Source organism: Oryctolagus cuniculus, chromosome 6 (genome assembly GCF_964237555.1).
Source record: "Oryctolagus cuniculus chromosome 6, mOryCun1.1, whole genome shotgun sequence".
NCBI classification, from domain to species: Eukaryota; Metazoa; Chordata; class Mammalia; order Lagomorpha; family Leporidae; genus Oryctolagus; species Oryctolagus cuniculus.
The window spans coordinates 36,540,748-36,559,935 of NC_091437.1; the positions used below are offsets into that span (position 1 = coordinate 36,540,748).

The 19,188-nt window shown below is 42.3% G+C and overlaps 1 protein-coding gene across 11 annotated transcripts in view; it reads left to right on the forward strand.

The window, feature by feature from the left end:
• Window positions 1–19,188, forward strand: part of ABLIM3 (actin binding LIM protein family member 3) — a 122,454-nt gene that overhangs the window by 22,593 nt on the left and 80,673 nt on the right. For all 11 annotated transcript variants that reach the window (XM_070076286.1, XM_070076291.1, XM_070076293.1 and 8 more), the window contains one exon: window positions 17,913–18,050. In XM_070076286.1, the coding sequence (XP_069932387.1) occupies window positions 17,913–18,050 (138 nt within the window). The remainder of the gene's footprint in view (window positions 1–17,912; window positions 18,051–19,188) is intronic.

Below are 19,188 nucleotides of genomic sequence, written 5' to 3' on the forward strand. Positions count from 1 at the left end.
CTGCTAGGAGCTGTTTCCCTTGTCACTCCATCTGGTTAATTCTTTTCCCTTAACTGCCCATGTCCATTTCACCCCATTCAGTCCACTGTACCAACTGCACTTCCGATATGGTGGTATCTGCAGCCATTGCTTTAACACTAAACCTGGAATCAGAGGTCCCAGGCACTAGTCCTGACTGCAATGCAGAATAGCAAAAATATGAGACAGAATGACAAGACACTTGCAAAGTCAAAAAGCCAGCACCATATAGGAGACATTACTTTTATTCTCTTAGAATCAAAGCATATCTAAGCTGGCAGGGGCACTAAAGGTCATCTTATCCTCATGGCCTGGGTGACAAAATGATCCATCTATAAATGTGCTTTAGTTGGCGCACATAATATTCTGTTTTCTTTTTCATTTTTAATACTTGAGGCAAGATATAAAAACTGGGAGTTTTATCTAAAAATTCAAATTTCTGGCTTCATTGAGTCTATGCTCTAACATGGCAGTAATCATATTTGACCATAGTCTCCTACTCCCTTTGTCTTTTCCCACTCCGTGTCACTCATTTGCATGACCTACATATACCCTTTAGCTAATACAAGTATGCATGTGATTCCCAAAGTTCTGAGCCTCATAGTCGTGCAGCCTCAGCCACCTTCTCACATGTGTGGAGCTCACTACCTAGAGAGGCAGCTCATTTCATCCCTGGGGCAACTGCCATCACAGGGAAAGTTTCCACTGCATGGTCTGTCCTCTTCGGTATCCCAAAATGGGTAAGCAACTTGTCTCCAGGCTCCCAGTGTGTTAAGAGACTTAAAAGTTGGTAAGTGTCACCATGCAGGTAGTGTTTTTACCCTACTTAATGGATCTATGTTCTTTCCTACCTTCTTTGCCTATTCAGTAACTCCCAATCCCATTTAGTGATGAAGGGAACATGACAAAGTCATTTGAAATCAAGTTTATTTTTAACTGAAATTTTCTAAAGGACAGGAATTGATGAACTCTTTCTAAAAAAGACCAGATACCGAACATCTTGTTTTACAGGTCCTATGTTCTCTTCTGCACTTATTCTACTTTGCCATTGTAGTGTAAAAGCAAGCATAGATAATATGGCTGTGTTCCAATAAAACTTTATTTACAAAAACAAGCAGTAGGCATGAATTGACCCTGAGCCATCATTGGCCCACTCATGCTATGGAATCATTCAAGGGGCCAGCAGAAGTATATACTTCTACTGATTCCACCCATCTTTCAATGCCAGGTTAGATGGGACATTTACAAGTAGCTTTCCTTGATTCTTCTGCAGGGTGTTATCTTTAGAGTGTCAAGATTCTTATAGTAGAACAGTTTTCAGTGATGTTCCTAGGATCCCTATGAGTCCCTGAGACAGATCCAGAGACCAACGTTATTTGTGTAACAATCCTAAGAAGTTATTGGCCTTTTCCACTCTCATTGTCTCATGAGCACACGGTGGACTTTTCCAGAAGCAATATGTAATGATGTCATCACTCTGATGGCTAATGGAATCTGTGCTTGTGTATTTCTGTCCTTTAAAATTTTCCCAGATAAGATTCCTGATATGAGAAATACATACAGATGGAATCCATCTAAACAAAACTCCTTGGTGTTCACAATAGAATTTAAGAGTATAGGGGAGTTCTGAGACAAAAAAGTTTCAGAATTGCTGATATTACAAATATTCTGACAATTTTTTCTCATACTACAAAACACTTCTCTTTGTGTAATATGGATTTTTAAAGATGATCCTGAGAAAAATGTCATGTTCTCTCAGATGGGGAGCTATGCTAACCACTGTGTTTTATGATCTCACATGAATTTTCACAAAGTGGTTTATTTATTTTAAAAATATTCACTGTAAGCCTGCTGTGTACCAGGCACTGTGCTTTGCATTAGGACTACAGAGACAAGGTCAGTAGATACTACCCTTGCCCTCCTTGAGCTCAGAGCCCAATGGAGCAAACAGAGATTAACCAAATAATTACAGCTAATCCATACTGAAAATGCAATCAATAGAGGGTACCAGGACTACAAGAATCAATGTCAGCAGAGTTTGCACTGCTAAGGAAAGCTAGTGAAGGACCTTTGACCGATTGGTGAGATGGAGGGTATCCACCAAAAGAAGGATTCCTCAACCTTGGCACCATTGACATCTTGGACCATGTAATTTTATGTGAGGAGTGGGAGATGAACTGTTCTGTACATAGAAGAATATTTAACAGCATCCCTGGCTAGTACTAGGTGCCAGTAGCATATATACACACACTCCAGCCAAAAATGTCTCCAAATATTGTCAGATGACCTTTGGCAAGGAGCTGCAGTCCAGAAATTGTCCCTAGTTGAGAACTGGTGATTTGGAAAAGAGGTGTGGTGGGAAGGCTATTATGGTAGTTCAGGTGAGAGATGCTTGTGCCCGGGGCAGGGCTTATGGGGATCAAGAGAAAGTAAACTGCTGATCTATGGAAGGGCACAGACCATGACTGGGGATATAAGGGAGACAAGGGTGAATTTCAGGGTTCATCACATAGAATCACTGACTGGTTTGCACAAGTGACACCATCACAAGCTGACTCGGAGACCTCATCTTAGGGTAGGGAAAACACCTTTGCCCATCTATCAGCCACCTGAGTTCATCTCTGCCTGGTGGGAGATGGCTCTAATAACAGACCTCAAACAGCTCTTCCAAAAGAAATGACAACTTTAGAAAAGAAAACCATCTGCCAGGGTGGAGTGAATTAAATGTGTGTTTAATCTAACTGTATTAGGACATTATTTCATTGCCAGTTGACTTTTTTAAACATTTGTGGGAGTTGGCAAACACATCGGAGAGAATACACTTTGCAATACTCAGAAGGATATTGGCACATTATCTGATGACAGCACTATTGATACAAATTAGTATCCAATAACAGGGTTTCTAAAATTCTCATCTCAGTATTGAAGCATGTGTGAATCTTCTTTCTAAACACTAACCCAAAAGTTCTCAATGTTGAAAGAGAAAAAGGATTTTTAGAGGAGCTTTTTTAAAATGTGAAATCTGATTCCGTAAGCCGGGATAGGGCCCAGGAATCTGTATTTTAACAATCCCCATCTCTTCCTCACCCCCACCCCAGGTGACTCCAAAGCAGGTGGTCAGTTCACCACCTTGAGAAACATTCAGCAATAAGAAGCACCTTGAAGGAATTTGCCCCAATCCCTTTCCACTACTTACTTCTACTCCAGGAGTCCTCCATCTCACCCCAACTCTACTTGGCCAGTTTGTTCACCTGCAGGGCTGCTCCAGTAAGCTTTCCCTGACTCACTAAATGACCCCATAACATAGCACTTGCTTCCATAGAGTGTGAACACTAGTGACAGGTTCCAAACTCAAACTGGCTTCAACTAGCTGAATGTCTCTCATAAAACAGGAAGCCCAAAGAGGGCCAGTTCAAGAATAGGTTTAATGCAGAGGCTTGGCAATAGCATAGATACCCAGTAACTTTCCATCTGACGTAGCTCCTCTCAGTGGTCACCATGGCACCAGGTTTGTGGTGCCAGCATCACACATGACAACAACTTCCATTGAAGAAAACATTGCTGGGCCCTGCTCCCCCTCCAGGAGACCTCCCTTCGTGTCTCACTGGCCCAGAGTGTGTCTCGTGTCATTAACCAAATCAACACATGGACATAGGAATGAGATTGCTAGGGTCAGTTTTCACCAACCAAGATTCCCTTCCCAAGTCTGGGAAAGGTCACAACCTTTCCTGAAAGACATGGCTACTCAGAGGAAAGTAAACAAAAACCTGTTCCTCCTAGGAGAGAAAGGTGCTATTAGCAGAAAAAGCAGGAAATGACTGCTGGGAAGGCAACAACTGTATCTGCCACAGAACTCCCCACCTTTCCCCACCCTTTCACCACTGGAGGCCGAGTCACAGGAGGGCGAGGGCCATGTTCAACTTGTTCATCTTCAACAAGATGCTATGTGTCATGTTGGATACGTGAAGTCCAGCATGAAGTGACCATAAAATATTTAATTTAAATTGATAGCAAATTATGATTCAGGTAGAAACTATGAGTAATTAGGACATAAATTAGTTGCAAGTGACAAATTCACAACTCCAACTCTTTTTACAAAATGGGATATATTATACTTGTTTGTATAGTTAGGGTGTTCAGAAGCACAATGGCTTCAGGCCCAAGAGGATCCACAGACTCAAACTGTGCATTCAAGGATGTGTTTTCTCTCTTTCTTCATCTCTACGGCCCTTTCAATGTTGGGAGCAATATGGTACCGGCAGCCCCAGACTGTCTCCTCCTAGATTTGCAACCCAAGTGTCTCCACAGAAAAACCCCAGAGTAGATCAAGTCATGTCCCTACCTATTCTACAAGAAGGGATAGGGGTTCTTTGATTGGCCAGGCCTGGGCTACTTGCCCACCCAGTGCTGGGAGAGGGTCAGCCCCACCCAAATCCCATGGAATGGCTTCTCTCCAGGAAAGAGAGGCTCTATTGCCAGAAGAAGCAGAGAGCAGATGCTGAGCAGGCAAAACAACAGATGTCCACTACATTTATGGGTGGGGAAAAAAAGCTGTTTGCAGGGCGTTATATGTAGCCAAACCCAAGTTAGGAACCACTTGCTGATACTCACAGAGCTTAAACATTTCCTCCCTCCTCCCCCAGACCATACAAATTCAATTTGGACCTTGAATGATGCTTTGTTTCCCAAAGATTAAAAAAAAGAAAATGTTGTTGATTTTGGGGGAGGATCTTCTCAAAGTATTCTTTGTCTTTTCTATTTTATCTTTGAGTCTTTTTCTTCTTTTTCTTGGTTATTTATCATTTCTAGACTTCTAAAAAATATAAAAATGCCATTATCCCCTCATTCTAATTCTCTCTATCCTCCCCTTCCCAATCAAAAATAATTCATGAAAAACTTATTGCCTATATATGAACCTCTCTAATCTCTTTAGAAAGCTATAGATTGTAGCTATTTGAGGCATATTTTAATCAATTATTCATTTGACAAGTATGAATTGAGTACCTAATATTAGTATTAAACTGGAGCTTTCTTTGGAATAGAAAATGTGTTTATATCTCCATAATATTAGCTTCGTTTTTAGTAGGAGTAGTAGTAGTAGTCTCATTATAGCAAGCTTTTACTTAGCACTTACTATGTACTAGACAATGTGCTAGATACTTTACATATATTGATTCAGATCTCTTCAAAAATCCTGAAAGCTAAATACTATTATCTGTATTTTACAGATAAAGATAAGTTACTCTAGGGACCTTGCTCAGGTTCACACAGTCTGTGAGAGGCAGAATCTGGATTTGAACCCAGATCTGACAGGTTCCATAGCCTGCTCTCGCCACACAGAAACTGTTCCATAAATGCCTAGTGGATCATGGAAATTGGTTTCTGTTTTTCTGTAAAGATTAAGGTTCAAACCTACCACATTGCATGTGGATTGCAGGCTGTGGACTTTGTGACTCTTTTAGTGAAGATAAATCCCCAAGGCCCACTCCTTATCCTGAGTCCTCCTGTGACCACAAACGGATGTCCCAGAGGCCTCATCAATTTGTCCCTATCCCATGTATTTCCCAATCTCAAATACACCTCTGAAGGGCCTTAAGTTGCAACTTCATTAGCAAGACAGTGAAACTTAGTGTAGATGTCTAATAGAATACTCTACAATGAGAAAAATATTGTATTTCTGCACTATCCAATACAATAAACACCAGCCCATGTAGCTATTGAGTTCTTGAAATTGGCTGGTGTGAGTAGGAACTGAATTTTTAATTTTATTTAGTTTTAATTTAAATAGTCACATGTGACTAAATGTTACTATATTGGAAAGTACCATGCTAGAAACAACTTTATCCTTCTTTTGACTTCTGGTTTTATATGTGCCCAAGAGCATTTTTTTTAATGATGTGTTGCAACCCATTAGCAGATCCTGAAATCAATTTTTGAGTTACAAACAACATTTTTAATGAAATGGCCTAAAGTAAAGGAGTAGAATGGAATAATTAAAAAAGAAAACATCAATACATACCATTGGCATTAAGATAAGTTCTGACTGTGAAACTTTTGTCTCATATATTTGTATAGTGGTTCATTTTTCTTCCAGTAGGTTGTAGCCAAAAAAAAGGCTTGAAAGCCACTGCCTGCCCCTCTGTGGCAGCACCCAGACTTTGAGTGTGACATGTGATGTGATGCTTGCTTATCTAGCCTGGGGTTGTGCAAAGCCTTATTCCAGGAGTGTTCTGTCCTTCCAGATCCTACAGGCATGTGGTGAATGCGACTTTTCTGAGATGGTAATTGAAAGTGACTGTGTGGTCATCTGTCTGACCAGATGCAGAGATCCTCAACTGGTGATCCACTGGCAGAATCCAACCCCACAGATAGGCATCTTTGGATCCTTGAAGAATTTGTGCACAGCCATAATCCCCTGCCACCCAGTAGTATCTTCCACTTTAGGTGGGCCTCCTGTTCAGTCTGGTCCCCCCGGGGTTGACTGTGCCATTTACATTACTTGCTTGGGACCTGAAAGCATTTTTGTTTTACAACTTGTATTTCATTTGCATAGGTGTTCTAATCAGAAAGGAAACAGAGATCACAGAATGAAACACGTTTACTTTGTAGACTGAAAAACAAGGGCCCACAGATTGGGAGTAACCTGTTGAGGCTTCACAAAAAAGTTAATGGTACAGAAGGAACCGGTTCTCCCTCACAGGAAAGAACTGGGTATTGGCAGCAAAAGACAGAGGAGACAGGCAGGAAGGAAAGTTGGGAAAGGAAGAGGGAAGAAGGGAAGAATGCATAGGCAGGGAGAGAGGGAAGCAGAAAAGAGGAGTTGGAAATATGATAAAGCCATCCTCAATCCTAGGAAATGTTTCTATCAGGAGCGCCTCCTCATGGTCCTGTAATCCTGTCCTATGAGATTCTAGCAGGCAGGCAACTCCAGAGGCCACCAAGGGGAGCCCTATAGAGCATGAGCAGTGGAACAAACACTTTAGACACCAAAGAGGGGGCCCCTGGACACCTCTGTCCTCTGAGCAGTGAGGGTGTTTGGGATGGCTTCAGGCATTCCTTGACTTGCGTGGCTGAAACCTCAGTTTGACCCACTCTCAGGCAAAGTGTCCCTTATCGGAAACTTTGGCATTTCCCAATGCTTCTCTAGCCCTGTGTGGCCTTTGTGATGGGGATCCTGAGTGAATTCCTCCTTTTTCTGAGCCTTGGGCTACATTAGTAAAGGTACATCTATAATGGTAGAAATGTGGATGAGATTGGGCAGAAGTGACAGCAGGGGATGTCTTAGGGTGGGCCGGGATCCAAGTAAGTAGCACTCCAGGGCCTACCCTCACTCCAGTCATAACAATTCTGAGCTCATTTACCCACATTTTAGGCCAGGATGACAACTCCAATACCTACAAGTGTCCGGCAGTGTAGGAGAGAAGCTGAACAGGGGGTAAGACCAAAGGAAGAGGTAGGAGCCATGGTGAGCCACAAGGACTGGAAAAAAAAAAAAAAAAAAAAAAAAAAACAAAAAAAAACAAAAAAAAAACAGGCCACCCAAATAAAGCCTGTCTGGGAACCACATCCAGTGCAAGCAACCTCTGCTCTAGGAAGTTTCCCTGAATGACTGCCAGGTCAGCATATGCTTGAATTCCAGTCATGGTTTGCAGTGGAAGCAGTGTACCCTAGAAGCCACCTCATCATTCATTTCATTCAAGAAAAGGTTCATAACTTAAAAGGAAGTGCACATGTTTTCTATAACCGCTCCACTCCAATACTGAAAATCTGTGTCGAGAGGCACTGGCTTGAAGGCTGATAGTCCTTGGATTTCCCTGTAATATATCAGAATTTGATGACCTGCCAGTGTCTCTGGAAGCAAACATTGTGTAAGTGTTAAAACCTCTGGCCCAAAGGCCAGGGGACTGAGTCACTCATAGCACAAAGACAATTGCTGGCTTCCTGAAGTTCCTCTATTTCCAACAGGGTTTCCAGGGCCCCAGACTAAACTCAAACAGTACTTTTCAGATAAGCCAGCCAAGAAGATGCTGCAAAGACCACTGCCAGGCTGGAGAACAAGGTGCAAAATCCAGATTACCGCTAAGAAAGGAGTAGGTCTGCCTTCTTCCTCAGGATACACTGGGCAGAAGGAGGCTCTGCTAGGAACATCCCGTAAAAGGAGGAGAGAACATTGGGCCCTCGTAGATCTACGATGCCCCAGCTCTCACTCTAACATCCACGTATGGTGCAACTTCAGGCAAATTACTAATCTTCTCTGGGTCTCAGAGTCTTCATTTATAAAATGGGGATTGTATGGTATGGAGTTGTAAGAGTTAAATAAATGGCTGGTGTTGTGGCAGAGAGGGTTAAGCCACTGCTTGAGATGCCTCTCATATTGGAGTGCCTGGGATCGGATCCCATTTCTGTTTCTGATCCAGCTTCCTGCTAATGCACATCCTGAGGCAGCATGTGAAGTCTCTACCTGGGTCCCTGCCACCTGTGTGAGAGACCTCTGTAGAGTTCCAAGCTCACAGCTGCAGCCTAGCCCAGCCTCAATTGTTGGGGAATCTAGGGGAAGGTACCTGGAGGTGTACTCCCTTTTTCTTTTTCTCTCTCCCCACCCCTGTCTTTCAAAAAGAAAAAGAAAAAAGAAACTTTTTAAAAATAAATTAAATGAGAGGATACATAGAGGCACTAGGCAGAGTGCCTGGCACATAGTAAGTGTTCAAGCAACCTTAGCCATTTTTAGCTATTTTTCCAGACTCCTCTGTGTCTCTAACTGGGCACTTCATTAAGATAGTGAGGGCATAGTCAGCAGTGACAAGAGAGTGGTGTTGATTGAGCGGAGCCCTCCCCGAGGTATGAAAAATGCTAAGGCTGGTAGACCCCTGCACATCCTCCTTTCTGCATTCAATCTTCTTGTCTATACCTTATCCAACCTTATCCAGCTCTGTTTGCCCTATTCAAGCCCGCAGACCAAGGACAACCAGATGACAGTTTTGAAGGCCTTTCCTTCACCTGCCCTTCTATTCAGTGAGCAAGGCCTCGGGGCCAGGATGGGCAGCAGAGACAGGAGTGAAAGGGGTGGCTTCCTGGCTGTGGACTTTGAAAAGCCTGTGCCTTAGAAGAATGGAAGGATTTACTACAAAGCTAAATATGTTGGAGAAAGAATAAGTTAGGGAGGGCAGAATGGGCTCCTCTACTCTGTGCTACCAAGAATAACTCCCTAGCCCAGGGGAAGGGAAGAGAATATCCGCAAAAAATATGAGAACACAGACATATTTGAGTCTTTAGAAATAGGCTGGATTCTGTGGACACAGGCGCAATCAACAGTAGGGTGGGAAGCAAAGCTGGGGAAGATGGGCAAGTGGCTCAACTGTAGTTTCCACTTAGCTTGAAAGAGGAATCAGTTTGATTCCCTTGATAAAATGCTTGGGAACCAAAGTGTTTTGAATTTGGGAATATTTGTATATACATAATGAAGTACCTTGGGGATGGGACCCAAGTATAAACAGAAAATTCATTTCTGTTCCATACACACCTTATAAACATAGTCTGAAGTAATTTCATATAATATTTTTTGCTGCACATGCATTTTGAATGCAAACTGTCCATGAGGTCAGGTGTGGAATTTTCCACTTGTGACATTACCTAGTCCTCCCAGAAGTTTCAGATCTGGGAGCATTTCAGATTTTGGCTTTTTGGATTAGTGATGCCCAACCTGTATAAGAAATAAAGAACTTCTTGATTGTGCACTGCCATTTGGGCCTCCTCCAGTGAGGTTGTGATGTGACTGCTGTGAGGCCCCTCAGGGTCTAACCCAAATCTTTCTGCCAGGGCAATCATGTGACAGCTGGCTGTCAGACAAGAGCTGTCTGTGTGGCCAAGAGTGCACCATCCTGTCACATGTACTGATAGCACAATTCTGAAGGAAGTGACATGAGCCATGCTGCCAGTTACAGACCGTGGAATCCACTGAGGGGCCTGGCAGAGAGAGACTTCAGAGCAATTTGCAGAGCAACAGCGGTTTTACAACATCTCTTGGGGGGACAGACTGTGCTACTGACCTGCTGACACAGGGAATGTGGCCAGGCCAAGGCCATCTGTGGAGGAACCTCCCTGCCATAGCTGCCAGTACCTGCAGAACTTGCCTCTCTTGGGGACCCAACACACACACCTGTTGGGCTTCACCTTCCCATGCCAAGGGAAGCTGCTCAAGGCTGACATCACAGCTTTTTCACGTTCCATGGATACTGAACACCTCTTCCCTGTCTCCTGGTCTGTGCTCCAGTACCACCAATCAGTATTTTTAAGTATTTTTAAAATTGTGTTTTATAACCAGATGGGAAACAGATGATGACTGCTAATGGGAAAGGTAGATGCTCATTTTAGCCCTACCCCACTCCATCTCACTTCCCTCCAGGGGTAACCACTATTCATTTTTGCACTATAGGCAGCAGATTTCAGGGAGAGAGCATAGGATGCGGAGTCAGACTGCCTGGATTCAGACTCTGCTGCTACCACTTACTAACCGTCTGACTTTGAACAAGCAGCTCAGCTCTCTGGGTCCCAGTTTTCTCATCTGTGCAAAGGGTAGTAGTTAGTCTCTCTTGAGGGTATATAAGCAAATTTCTGGGCACACTTGCTGACATAGAGGAACCACTCTCTAAGTATTATCTCGTATCCTTCTAGGCCTTTACTTATGCATTTACTCCTCCTATTTTATGTTTGATTTCAATTCCAGACTGTCACCTGTACTTCTGCATCTTCTGACCATGACCCTCCACACACCCTAACACCAAACCTCAACATGATGTCTAGACTTGAGATAAGCCACACCTCTCCTGGCCCCAAGGCACCACACAGGCCTCTAGATTTGCCCTTGTTCATCTGGTTTTCCTAGATCAGATAGCCCCATGCACTGAACCAGGCAGACATTGCTGTGTGAGGCTGGGTGAATCCCTTCTCTCCTCTGAGCCTTGGTTTTCTCATCTGTGCAGTGAAATCAATGAGACTGATTCAATCATCCTCTCATTCATTCCAAAGTATGAATGCAGTGAGGACACAGAGATGAGCACTTACTGTATGCTTAGTTCTAGACATGTGTTGGTAAAGAAGGGCATGGTTCTCCCACACCAGGATATGGTGATAACTTCCCAGGCCCTTTCTCCTCTCAAAGTCTGGTTCCAGGCATTTGCACAGTGAACACAGATATGACACAGTGACATGTGCCTGGACTCAGGGGTTACCAGAAGCAGCAAATCACTCTATTTTCCTAAGTCAGAATACATAACAAACACACAAACACATCCCCCTGGAAACAGCAGAGGTGCCCAAAACACACCCCTCCAGGATCCCATAGATCATCGCCTCTCATTCCCACAACAGGAAACACCCAATCTACGTATTCCTCTGCAGGATGTACCAAAGGCATGTGAGCCACCCACTTTGCAGTCCACAGAAACCTATAAACAAAGCCCTAGAGAGAAGGGTAGAAAGCAGAGGCTGCAGAAGGTGGCACATGGTCTGTAGCCAAGAGATTTTTTTTCTTGCCAGTTGTCAGCAGGAAAGGAAAATCAGGAAAGCTTCGCTGGACTTGTCCAAAAATAGGTTTGAGAAGAGTCTGAGCAGAGCCCAGTGGCTGGTTAATATGGGTGACTTAGAAAGAATCCCTGCATTGGGTTGGGGCAGAGTAAACTTGGTTTCATGGAGCCCTTAACATTAATTATTGCTCACTGGGCCCACATTTTGTAATAAACAGTGCACTAAGCATTTTTAGATAATTTAGGTAACTCAATGCCCATAAGTGATTTGAGTTATTCCCACTCTAGAGATAAGGAAAATGGGGGGTGGAGGTTTTGTAGCTTGCTCAAGTTTGCACAGTGAGTGAGTGGCAGGACTAGGATCCACACCCAAGCCCATCTGACTCCACCCTCCATACCTTCATCACTGTGCCTGTGCTTCCCATTCCTTCCTGTGCTGGGTCCCACCATAGCAAACAGGATCATGCTGCCAATCCTGGTTCTGCTCTGAAATCAAACCCGGGCCCTTGTTGGGACCCAGATCCTCTCATTGTACAGATCCTACCTTCACCTTGCAGGCAGCTGCTTTCTACCTGTGAGTGCTGAGATCCACACTTGGGCCCCAGTCTGGTGTTTAGTTAATACCTGTGAACACACTCAGAGTACTTTGAGCTCTAATGAAGCCATAGGAAGCCAGAGTGTGACAGCTGCAACCCTCTGCACACACTTGAATGTGCACTTCCCTGGGCCCCAGGCTGGTGCAAGTTCACTGCTGAACCAGTTGATTCTCTGCTTGACGCTTCACTTTTCAACCAGCAGTTCCACTGTTTTTATTACACTTCCAGCCAATTACTCTCAGTTGTTAGGCTGTCTCCAAGTCAATTTTGTCACTTTTTTAATTATACTCCAGCATAGCATAGATGCTCTTACCTGTTAAAGACTATTTTAAAGACACTCTTTTATAATGTGGGAATATTTTTATCACAAGGTCAAATGACCCCCAAGGGAAAAAAAAAAAAAAAACCCTAAATTGTGCAGACAGAATCTAACCTAGAATCTAACCTAGGTTGTGTGGCTTATAAGACGCCTTCATCTACTTTTAAAAGAGATTTAAAAAGCTGATAACATAAAACACTGAACACATTAACAACGAGAACAGTTAATTGCAAGAAGAGAGTGTGCGAGGAGAGAAAGAAACAGAAGAGCACACACAGAGGCAGAATCATCTTCAAGTGGAGAGAACCTTATAAATCACTAGGTCCAAGCTCAGTGATTCCAGAGGGAACTGAAGCCAGAGAAGTTAGATGATCTGCCCAATATAACACAAGTAGGTAACTGCAGAGAGGGAACTGGAATCCAGGTTTCCCCCTCAGTACTATCTGTCAGAGAAATATAGAGACAAAGAATGACATACAGAGGGAAGGAGGAAAAGTCGGTGAAGGAACTGAATGCTTGAGATAATTTTCTGTTGTGTTCAACTCACGTAAGTGTTCCTACCAGGGGATGGATCACACCTTTCCTTCCAATATGTTCTTTTGCACCAACAACTTGAAATGACCTCTGTAGCATTTGGGAAGAACTCTACTTACAAATTTAACTGTGGAATTAAGACGTATTTTCTTGTAGAACTCTAAGGATTTGGTATGCATATAAAAGAGGACTTCATGTTTCAGACGCTTAATTTTTAATTTCAAAGATGTTGACCAGCTAATTTTCTGTCTTAGAAAATTATTCTGATAGCCTTTACCAACCGATTCTCTTGCTTTTATTCTTGGAAAGATTAGGATTGTTCTGTATTTCAATGCCTGAAAAATTGTGATTTATTTCACTACTCAGAATCCTTTATTTCCAAGATGGAAATAAACTCAGGGTGGGTGGATATATGTGTAACTGGTTTCCATTACAAATTATTATTCAAATACTGCTTTAAAACTCTCAGGGATAAAAATGGATAATTTAGGAGTGGGTATTTAGCCTAGCAATGAAGGGGGCACTGCGTATGATGCCCATGTAGCCTATCTGCGTACCTGGGTTTGACCCCCAGCTCCAGCTCCTCACTCCAGATTCCACCAGTGGAAATCTTGAAAAGCAATGTGGTAATGGTTCAAGTAACTGGGTTCCTGCCACCCAGGTGAGAGATCTGTATTGCTTCCCAACCCTCATTTTCAGCCCAACACAAGCAAGCTGCTATAAGCATTTGGGCAGTGAACCAAGGAATGGGAGCATGCTTGCTTGCTCTCTCTCCCTGTGTGTGTGTGTGTGTGTGTGTGTGTGTGTGTGTGTGTTTGTCTGTCTGCCTGCCTCTCAAAGGAAAGTAAATGGAAAAATTTCCTTTAAAAAATGAATGATTTAAAACTGAAGTGGCAGTCCTGACTTAGGCTGTGTAATTGACTTGTACATTATTTTTATGTGACTGGGTTTAATTTCTTTTTCCCTTCCATGGTGTTCCACACTGTCCAATATGGTAGCCACTAGCCTTATGTGATTACTTAAATATAAATTTATATTCATTTTAATTAAACTAAAATTCAGTTCCTTAGTCACAATAGTTTCATTTCAAGTGCCCAGTAGCCACATTTGTCTAATGTGCTAGACTGACATAGAACAGTTCCTTTATCCCAGGAAGTTCTACTGGACAGCACTGCTTAAGGGAAAGCAGCTGAGAATATCCCTCCTGGCCACCTTTAATGCCCAAATAATCCTCAAAAAGGTCAAGTTTACTAATTGTATTTTAGAAACATACACATAACCTACATATCTAACCTGGGCAACATCATGGTTTGTTTCACGGGTTAGCAGAACTAGTAGTCTTTGAGGCCAGTGGCTGTTCTCAGACATTGCTCTCAAGGCTGGGTAGTTCCTCCTGTATGAGGTAGTCTAAAACTTCCTGTGTAATTCAATTTGAAATCCAGAAGACATCTGCCATTTCACTCCCCAGAAAACCAAATCAAATTAGAAAAAATCCAATTGACCTTGGAAAGTGGTTTTTAAAGACTGAGGTAGAAGAAACTCAGTGCAGGGACTCTGGAGGGACTTTTGGGTCCTTCCAAGAGCTCTCATTGCTGATGGTGATAATTGTACTGTTCGTTCTTATTTTATTTTATTTTCAGACTCACAGCTTTTGTTTCCCTTGGCAATGGTAGAGCACCACACTGCTCATATCAACAGAATCTATATTTTTCTCACAAATTGGGGCACAGGGGAGAGTGAAATATTTTCCAGGGCACAATGGGAAGGAATCAGAAAAGGGAGAAAAGGGGATGGGGCTAAAGAGAACAAGAAACAGTTGCTCTGAGCTGCAGGAGGAAGTGATGGTCATCATGACTCATGACAGTCACCATTTATGGAGCACTTTCTGAAATGCTTCCCCCTTTGATGTGTTGAATAATGATTTCATTAACTAGCTAGTTCATTAAAAAATTCTCTTAAATATAAGTCAGAAAAAAAAGATACAAATAATGAGAATGAACTCCATGAGAGAAGGATTGTAAGATGGACATTATTGCCCCACCCCAGTTAGCAAAATTGTCAGAGGTCATAGCTTCAGGGCTAAGCAATCAACTCTTTGCTCTATTGCACACTTGTGATTTAGGGACCCTATGAGACAGAAATCATCAAAAGTTCTAATTCCCTATTCCTATTTTTAAAAGAAGGAAGGATGAGTTCACTTATGGAGATCATAGACCTCTTTGAGAATATGAGGAAAACTATAGGATAATGTGTTTAAAGAGAAGAGTTAGATCCCAGGTGGATCAGATAGGAAAGTCCAGGTCAAGCTGCAGTAATAAAATGTCTTAGGGCTTATAACAGCAGATATTTGGTCTTGTTCATGATGCACATTCATCATGGATGAGCTGGGAGTTCTGCTCCAGGACTTCTCAATTAGGAATCCAAGTGATACCTCCTGCACACCATCTGGGACATCACTCATTGCTGGGTTACAAGAAGGGCAATATGGCAGCTCACATACCAGCTCCTAAGGGTTCCAATTGGAAGGGACACACACAGTTTCCATTCACATTTCATTGCCAAGAAAGCCACACTGTGCAATCCTTTGTATGGTTGCAACGAAATATTCAAACTTTAGTGAACAGACATAAGTTCCACACTAGGTCAGAAACGCATGAAGTGTGTGTTCTCTAAATTCTTTTGTAATTCAAGGTTGCTGTGAGTCCAGATTAGCCTATACTATACTTACTCAGAGGCTAGCCAGGAAGTCTACCTATATAAGAGATCAGCTACCAATTCCTCTTTAATCAGTTGTTATCTTGGTAACTAGGACAAGAATGAGTCTTCTCCTAGTAGGTATGAGCAGAATTCTGTGGACTCCAGCTTCAACTTTGAGGGAGTTCAACTGTGAGTGAACACTAGAGACTGCCTACAAGAGATATCTATTTCCTCACTGCATAAAGTTATCTCAACAGCTTATACATTATGTTATTGGAGCAGACAGTTAATATCCCTTTCAACCCTGAGATTTTGTGATCTAAGCAAATGCTTACTGTTATTAAAATGCCAAATGACCCATCAAAGAAAGGAGGTACCTTTCTCTGAAGGGAGGAGTGAACCTCCACTTTGACTATGACCTTGTCTAATAAGATCGAAGTTGGTGAACTCAAAAGGCTTCCATAGCCTTGGCAACTCATGACAAGAGCCTAGGATGATTACTGACGCCATAAACAAGAGTGTCAATTTGTTAAGTCAACAACAGGAGTCACTGTGCACTTACTCCTCATGTAGGATCTCTGTCCTTAATGTGTTGCTCAATGTGAATAAATGCTATAACTAGTACTCAAACAGTATTTTACACTTTATGTTCTGTGTGGGTGCAAACTGTTGAAATCTTTACTTAATATATACTAAATTGATCTTCTGTATATAAAGATAATTAAGATAATTGAAAATGAATCTTGATGTGAATGGAATGGGAGAGGGAGCAGGAGTTGGGAGGGTTGCAGGTGGGAGGGAAGTTATGGGGGGGGGGAAGCCATTGTAATCCATAAGCTGTACTTTGGAAATCTATATTTGCTAAATAAAAGTTAAAAAATTAAATGCCAGATGACTAGACTTTTGGATGGTCAAGCCACGTATATCTTAGGCAAAGGAAATCTAGGAAAGCAGTCATGAGAAGGTGTTAGCTAGAGGGTAATAACAGACTTAACAGACTAGAGGAGCTCTTAAGCACCATCAAATGCTGACTGCGGCACTCGAGCTCCAAGGGACTTCACTGCCTTCATAATTTCCAACAGCCCCTCTTCCTGATTATACACATCAGATGTTTTCTCAGTACTCTGGAAAGTGCTGCTCAAAGGCAGCTTTAGATGAGTCCTTTCAACCACTTTTTGCCAGCCAGAGTATACCCCGCTTCACGCCTCCTTTGTAGAAAGTCTTGCTGTCATTCACCAACCGCTGTCATCTTCAAGATGTGGATTCTAAGGCCGAGAGACAGGTTGTAAATTGCTTAGTGCAAAGGCCAGGTGGACACAGGAATCATCTATTTCTTTGAGGACCATAAGTCAATTCCAAGACCCAAGTTCCTTTTGACAAGTTTGTTGCCTAATTTGGATCCAAAGATGACCCAAGAAATGGTATTTGCAGAACATTTACTTTGAAATACCATCACATGTCACTTAACAATTGGAATACATTTTGGGAAATGTATTGTTAGATCCGTTTCCTATTGTGTGAACATTATAGAGTATGCTTACACAAACCTAGATTATAGGTCAATCACCCAACATCATGATCAAGAGACATGATATACATGAGATGTATGAGGGATTACTTTCTAAAATAACAATAAAATTATAGTATAGTAAATACATAAACCATAAGCATAGTCTCTTCTTATCAAGTATTATATGCTGTACATAACTGTTTGCTATATTTTATATGACTAGCAACCAATAGTAGGTTTGTTTACATCAGTGTCACAACAAACTCATGAGTAATGGATTGCACTAGGATGTTATAATGGCTGTGCCATCACTAGGAGAATGGAATTTTTCAGCTCTGTTCTAATCTTATGGGACCACCATCATACATGTAGTCCATCATTGACAGACGTATCATTACGTGGCACATGACAGCACTCTCCTTCCTCTTTTGTTTTTGTTCATTTGGGAATCTGGCCTGTTATGGCAAGAAAAGGCTATGCTCACTCAAATATTTCCCTGCTGGAGGAGGTTTATGGATTTACATCTGAAAGCCATTCACTTAATGCTGCCTCAGTTTGGCAAACCCAATCTGATAATAAATTGAAGGTACTTTGCTAATCATTTCTACCTTTTCTTTTTTTTCCTACAGTTAAGAAAATGATAATATCTTTTAGCAGACTTTTTTTTTTACAGAAGTGGAGCCCCCTGGTTAGCATTCTCGTTTTTCCTCCTGCAGTTCCTTATCAGCAGAATCCTTACAACCCGCGGGGCAGCTCCAATGTCATCCAATGCTACCGATGTGGAGATACCTGCAAAGGGGAAGTGGTTCGCGTCCACAACAACCACTTCCACATCCGATGTTTCACCTGTCAAGGTAGGAGACCCAATTGCCCAGCTACCATCGCAGATCCCTGGTAATGCTGTCACCACCAGAACATGCCACAGGGGCAGAAAGACCAAACACAGGAAATCAAGGCAGGTATAAAGTCTCAAAGAGACTTTCCTTGAGCTTCTTCTTACAAGAATTCTCCTCTAAGAAGTGTGGAGTAAAGAAGGCGGTTACAGTGAGAGAAGTGTTGGGGTGTCAGTGAGAGAGGGAGGCTGCTAACTTGAGGAATAGGTGCTGTCTAGAGGAAAAAGGCAGTCCTGCAAGTTTACCTTACGTATCTGAAAAGGCTCCTGGCTTGCACCTATAAATCCACTGAGAGTGAATGAAAGCATAAACTACCTTGGTGAAAATTCAGCCTGACTCTGAGATAAACACCTTTTCTATGACAGTGTGACAATGTTCGAGGTTAAGTTTAACAAAGGAGAAGATATACCTTGCTTTCTGTAAGGTTTCTAATTGGAGAGCAATTGGATATTTATCTCTCAAATCGTTGCAGCTTACTCATGGCTAACTGATAGTATACTAGACTCAACCAAGCTAAGAGTTCCTAAAGAAGGATGGTAGCACCAGGGAGGAAGGGAGACTCATCTGAGAGTGTGCAGAGAGCCCTTTGGCTCTAGAGGCAACACTTCTTTCCAGATTGTACCAACAAAAGCCTCTCCACTTCCACTTCTTGATCTCTTCTTCCAGGCTCCATGGCAGCAGCCATTCTGAGCCTGCATTGCCTATGGGCTTAGAAAACGTTTGACCCCCAACATTTGACCTCTAACTCTCATCCATTGGTTCTAGATTTGTCCTCATAAACTTTGAAGAATACCTGGTGTTTGTTTTTCCTGCTTTTGCCTATGACTGCCCTTCAGGTACCTGTAGCCAGGTCTTCCCCATGTCAAACAATGGCAAGTCCTTGAATTGGGCATTATCTGACATCATACTGGAGTCTTCCTCTTTGATCCATTCTACTTTGTCACCATCACCCTTAAAGGATAATGTCAGAAATGACCACAGTTCTGAAGGCCTGACTAATGCAGCAAGGATTATGAAGATACTTCAAAAAGTTTGTGGAAAATGGAATTAAGAGATAAATGTATTTCATTGCAAAATATCTTCAAATCCAGACATATTA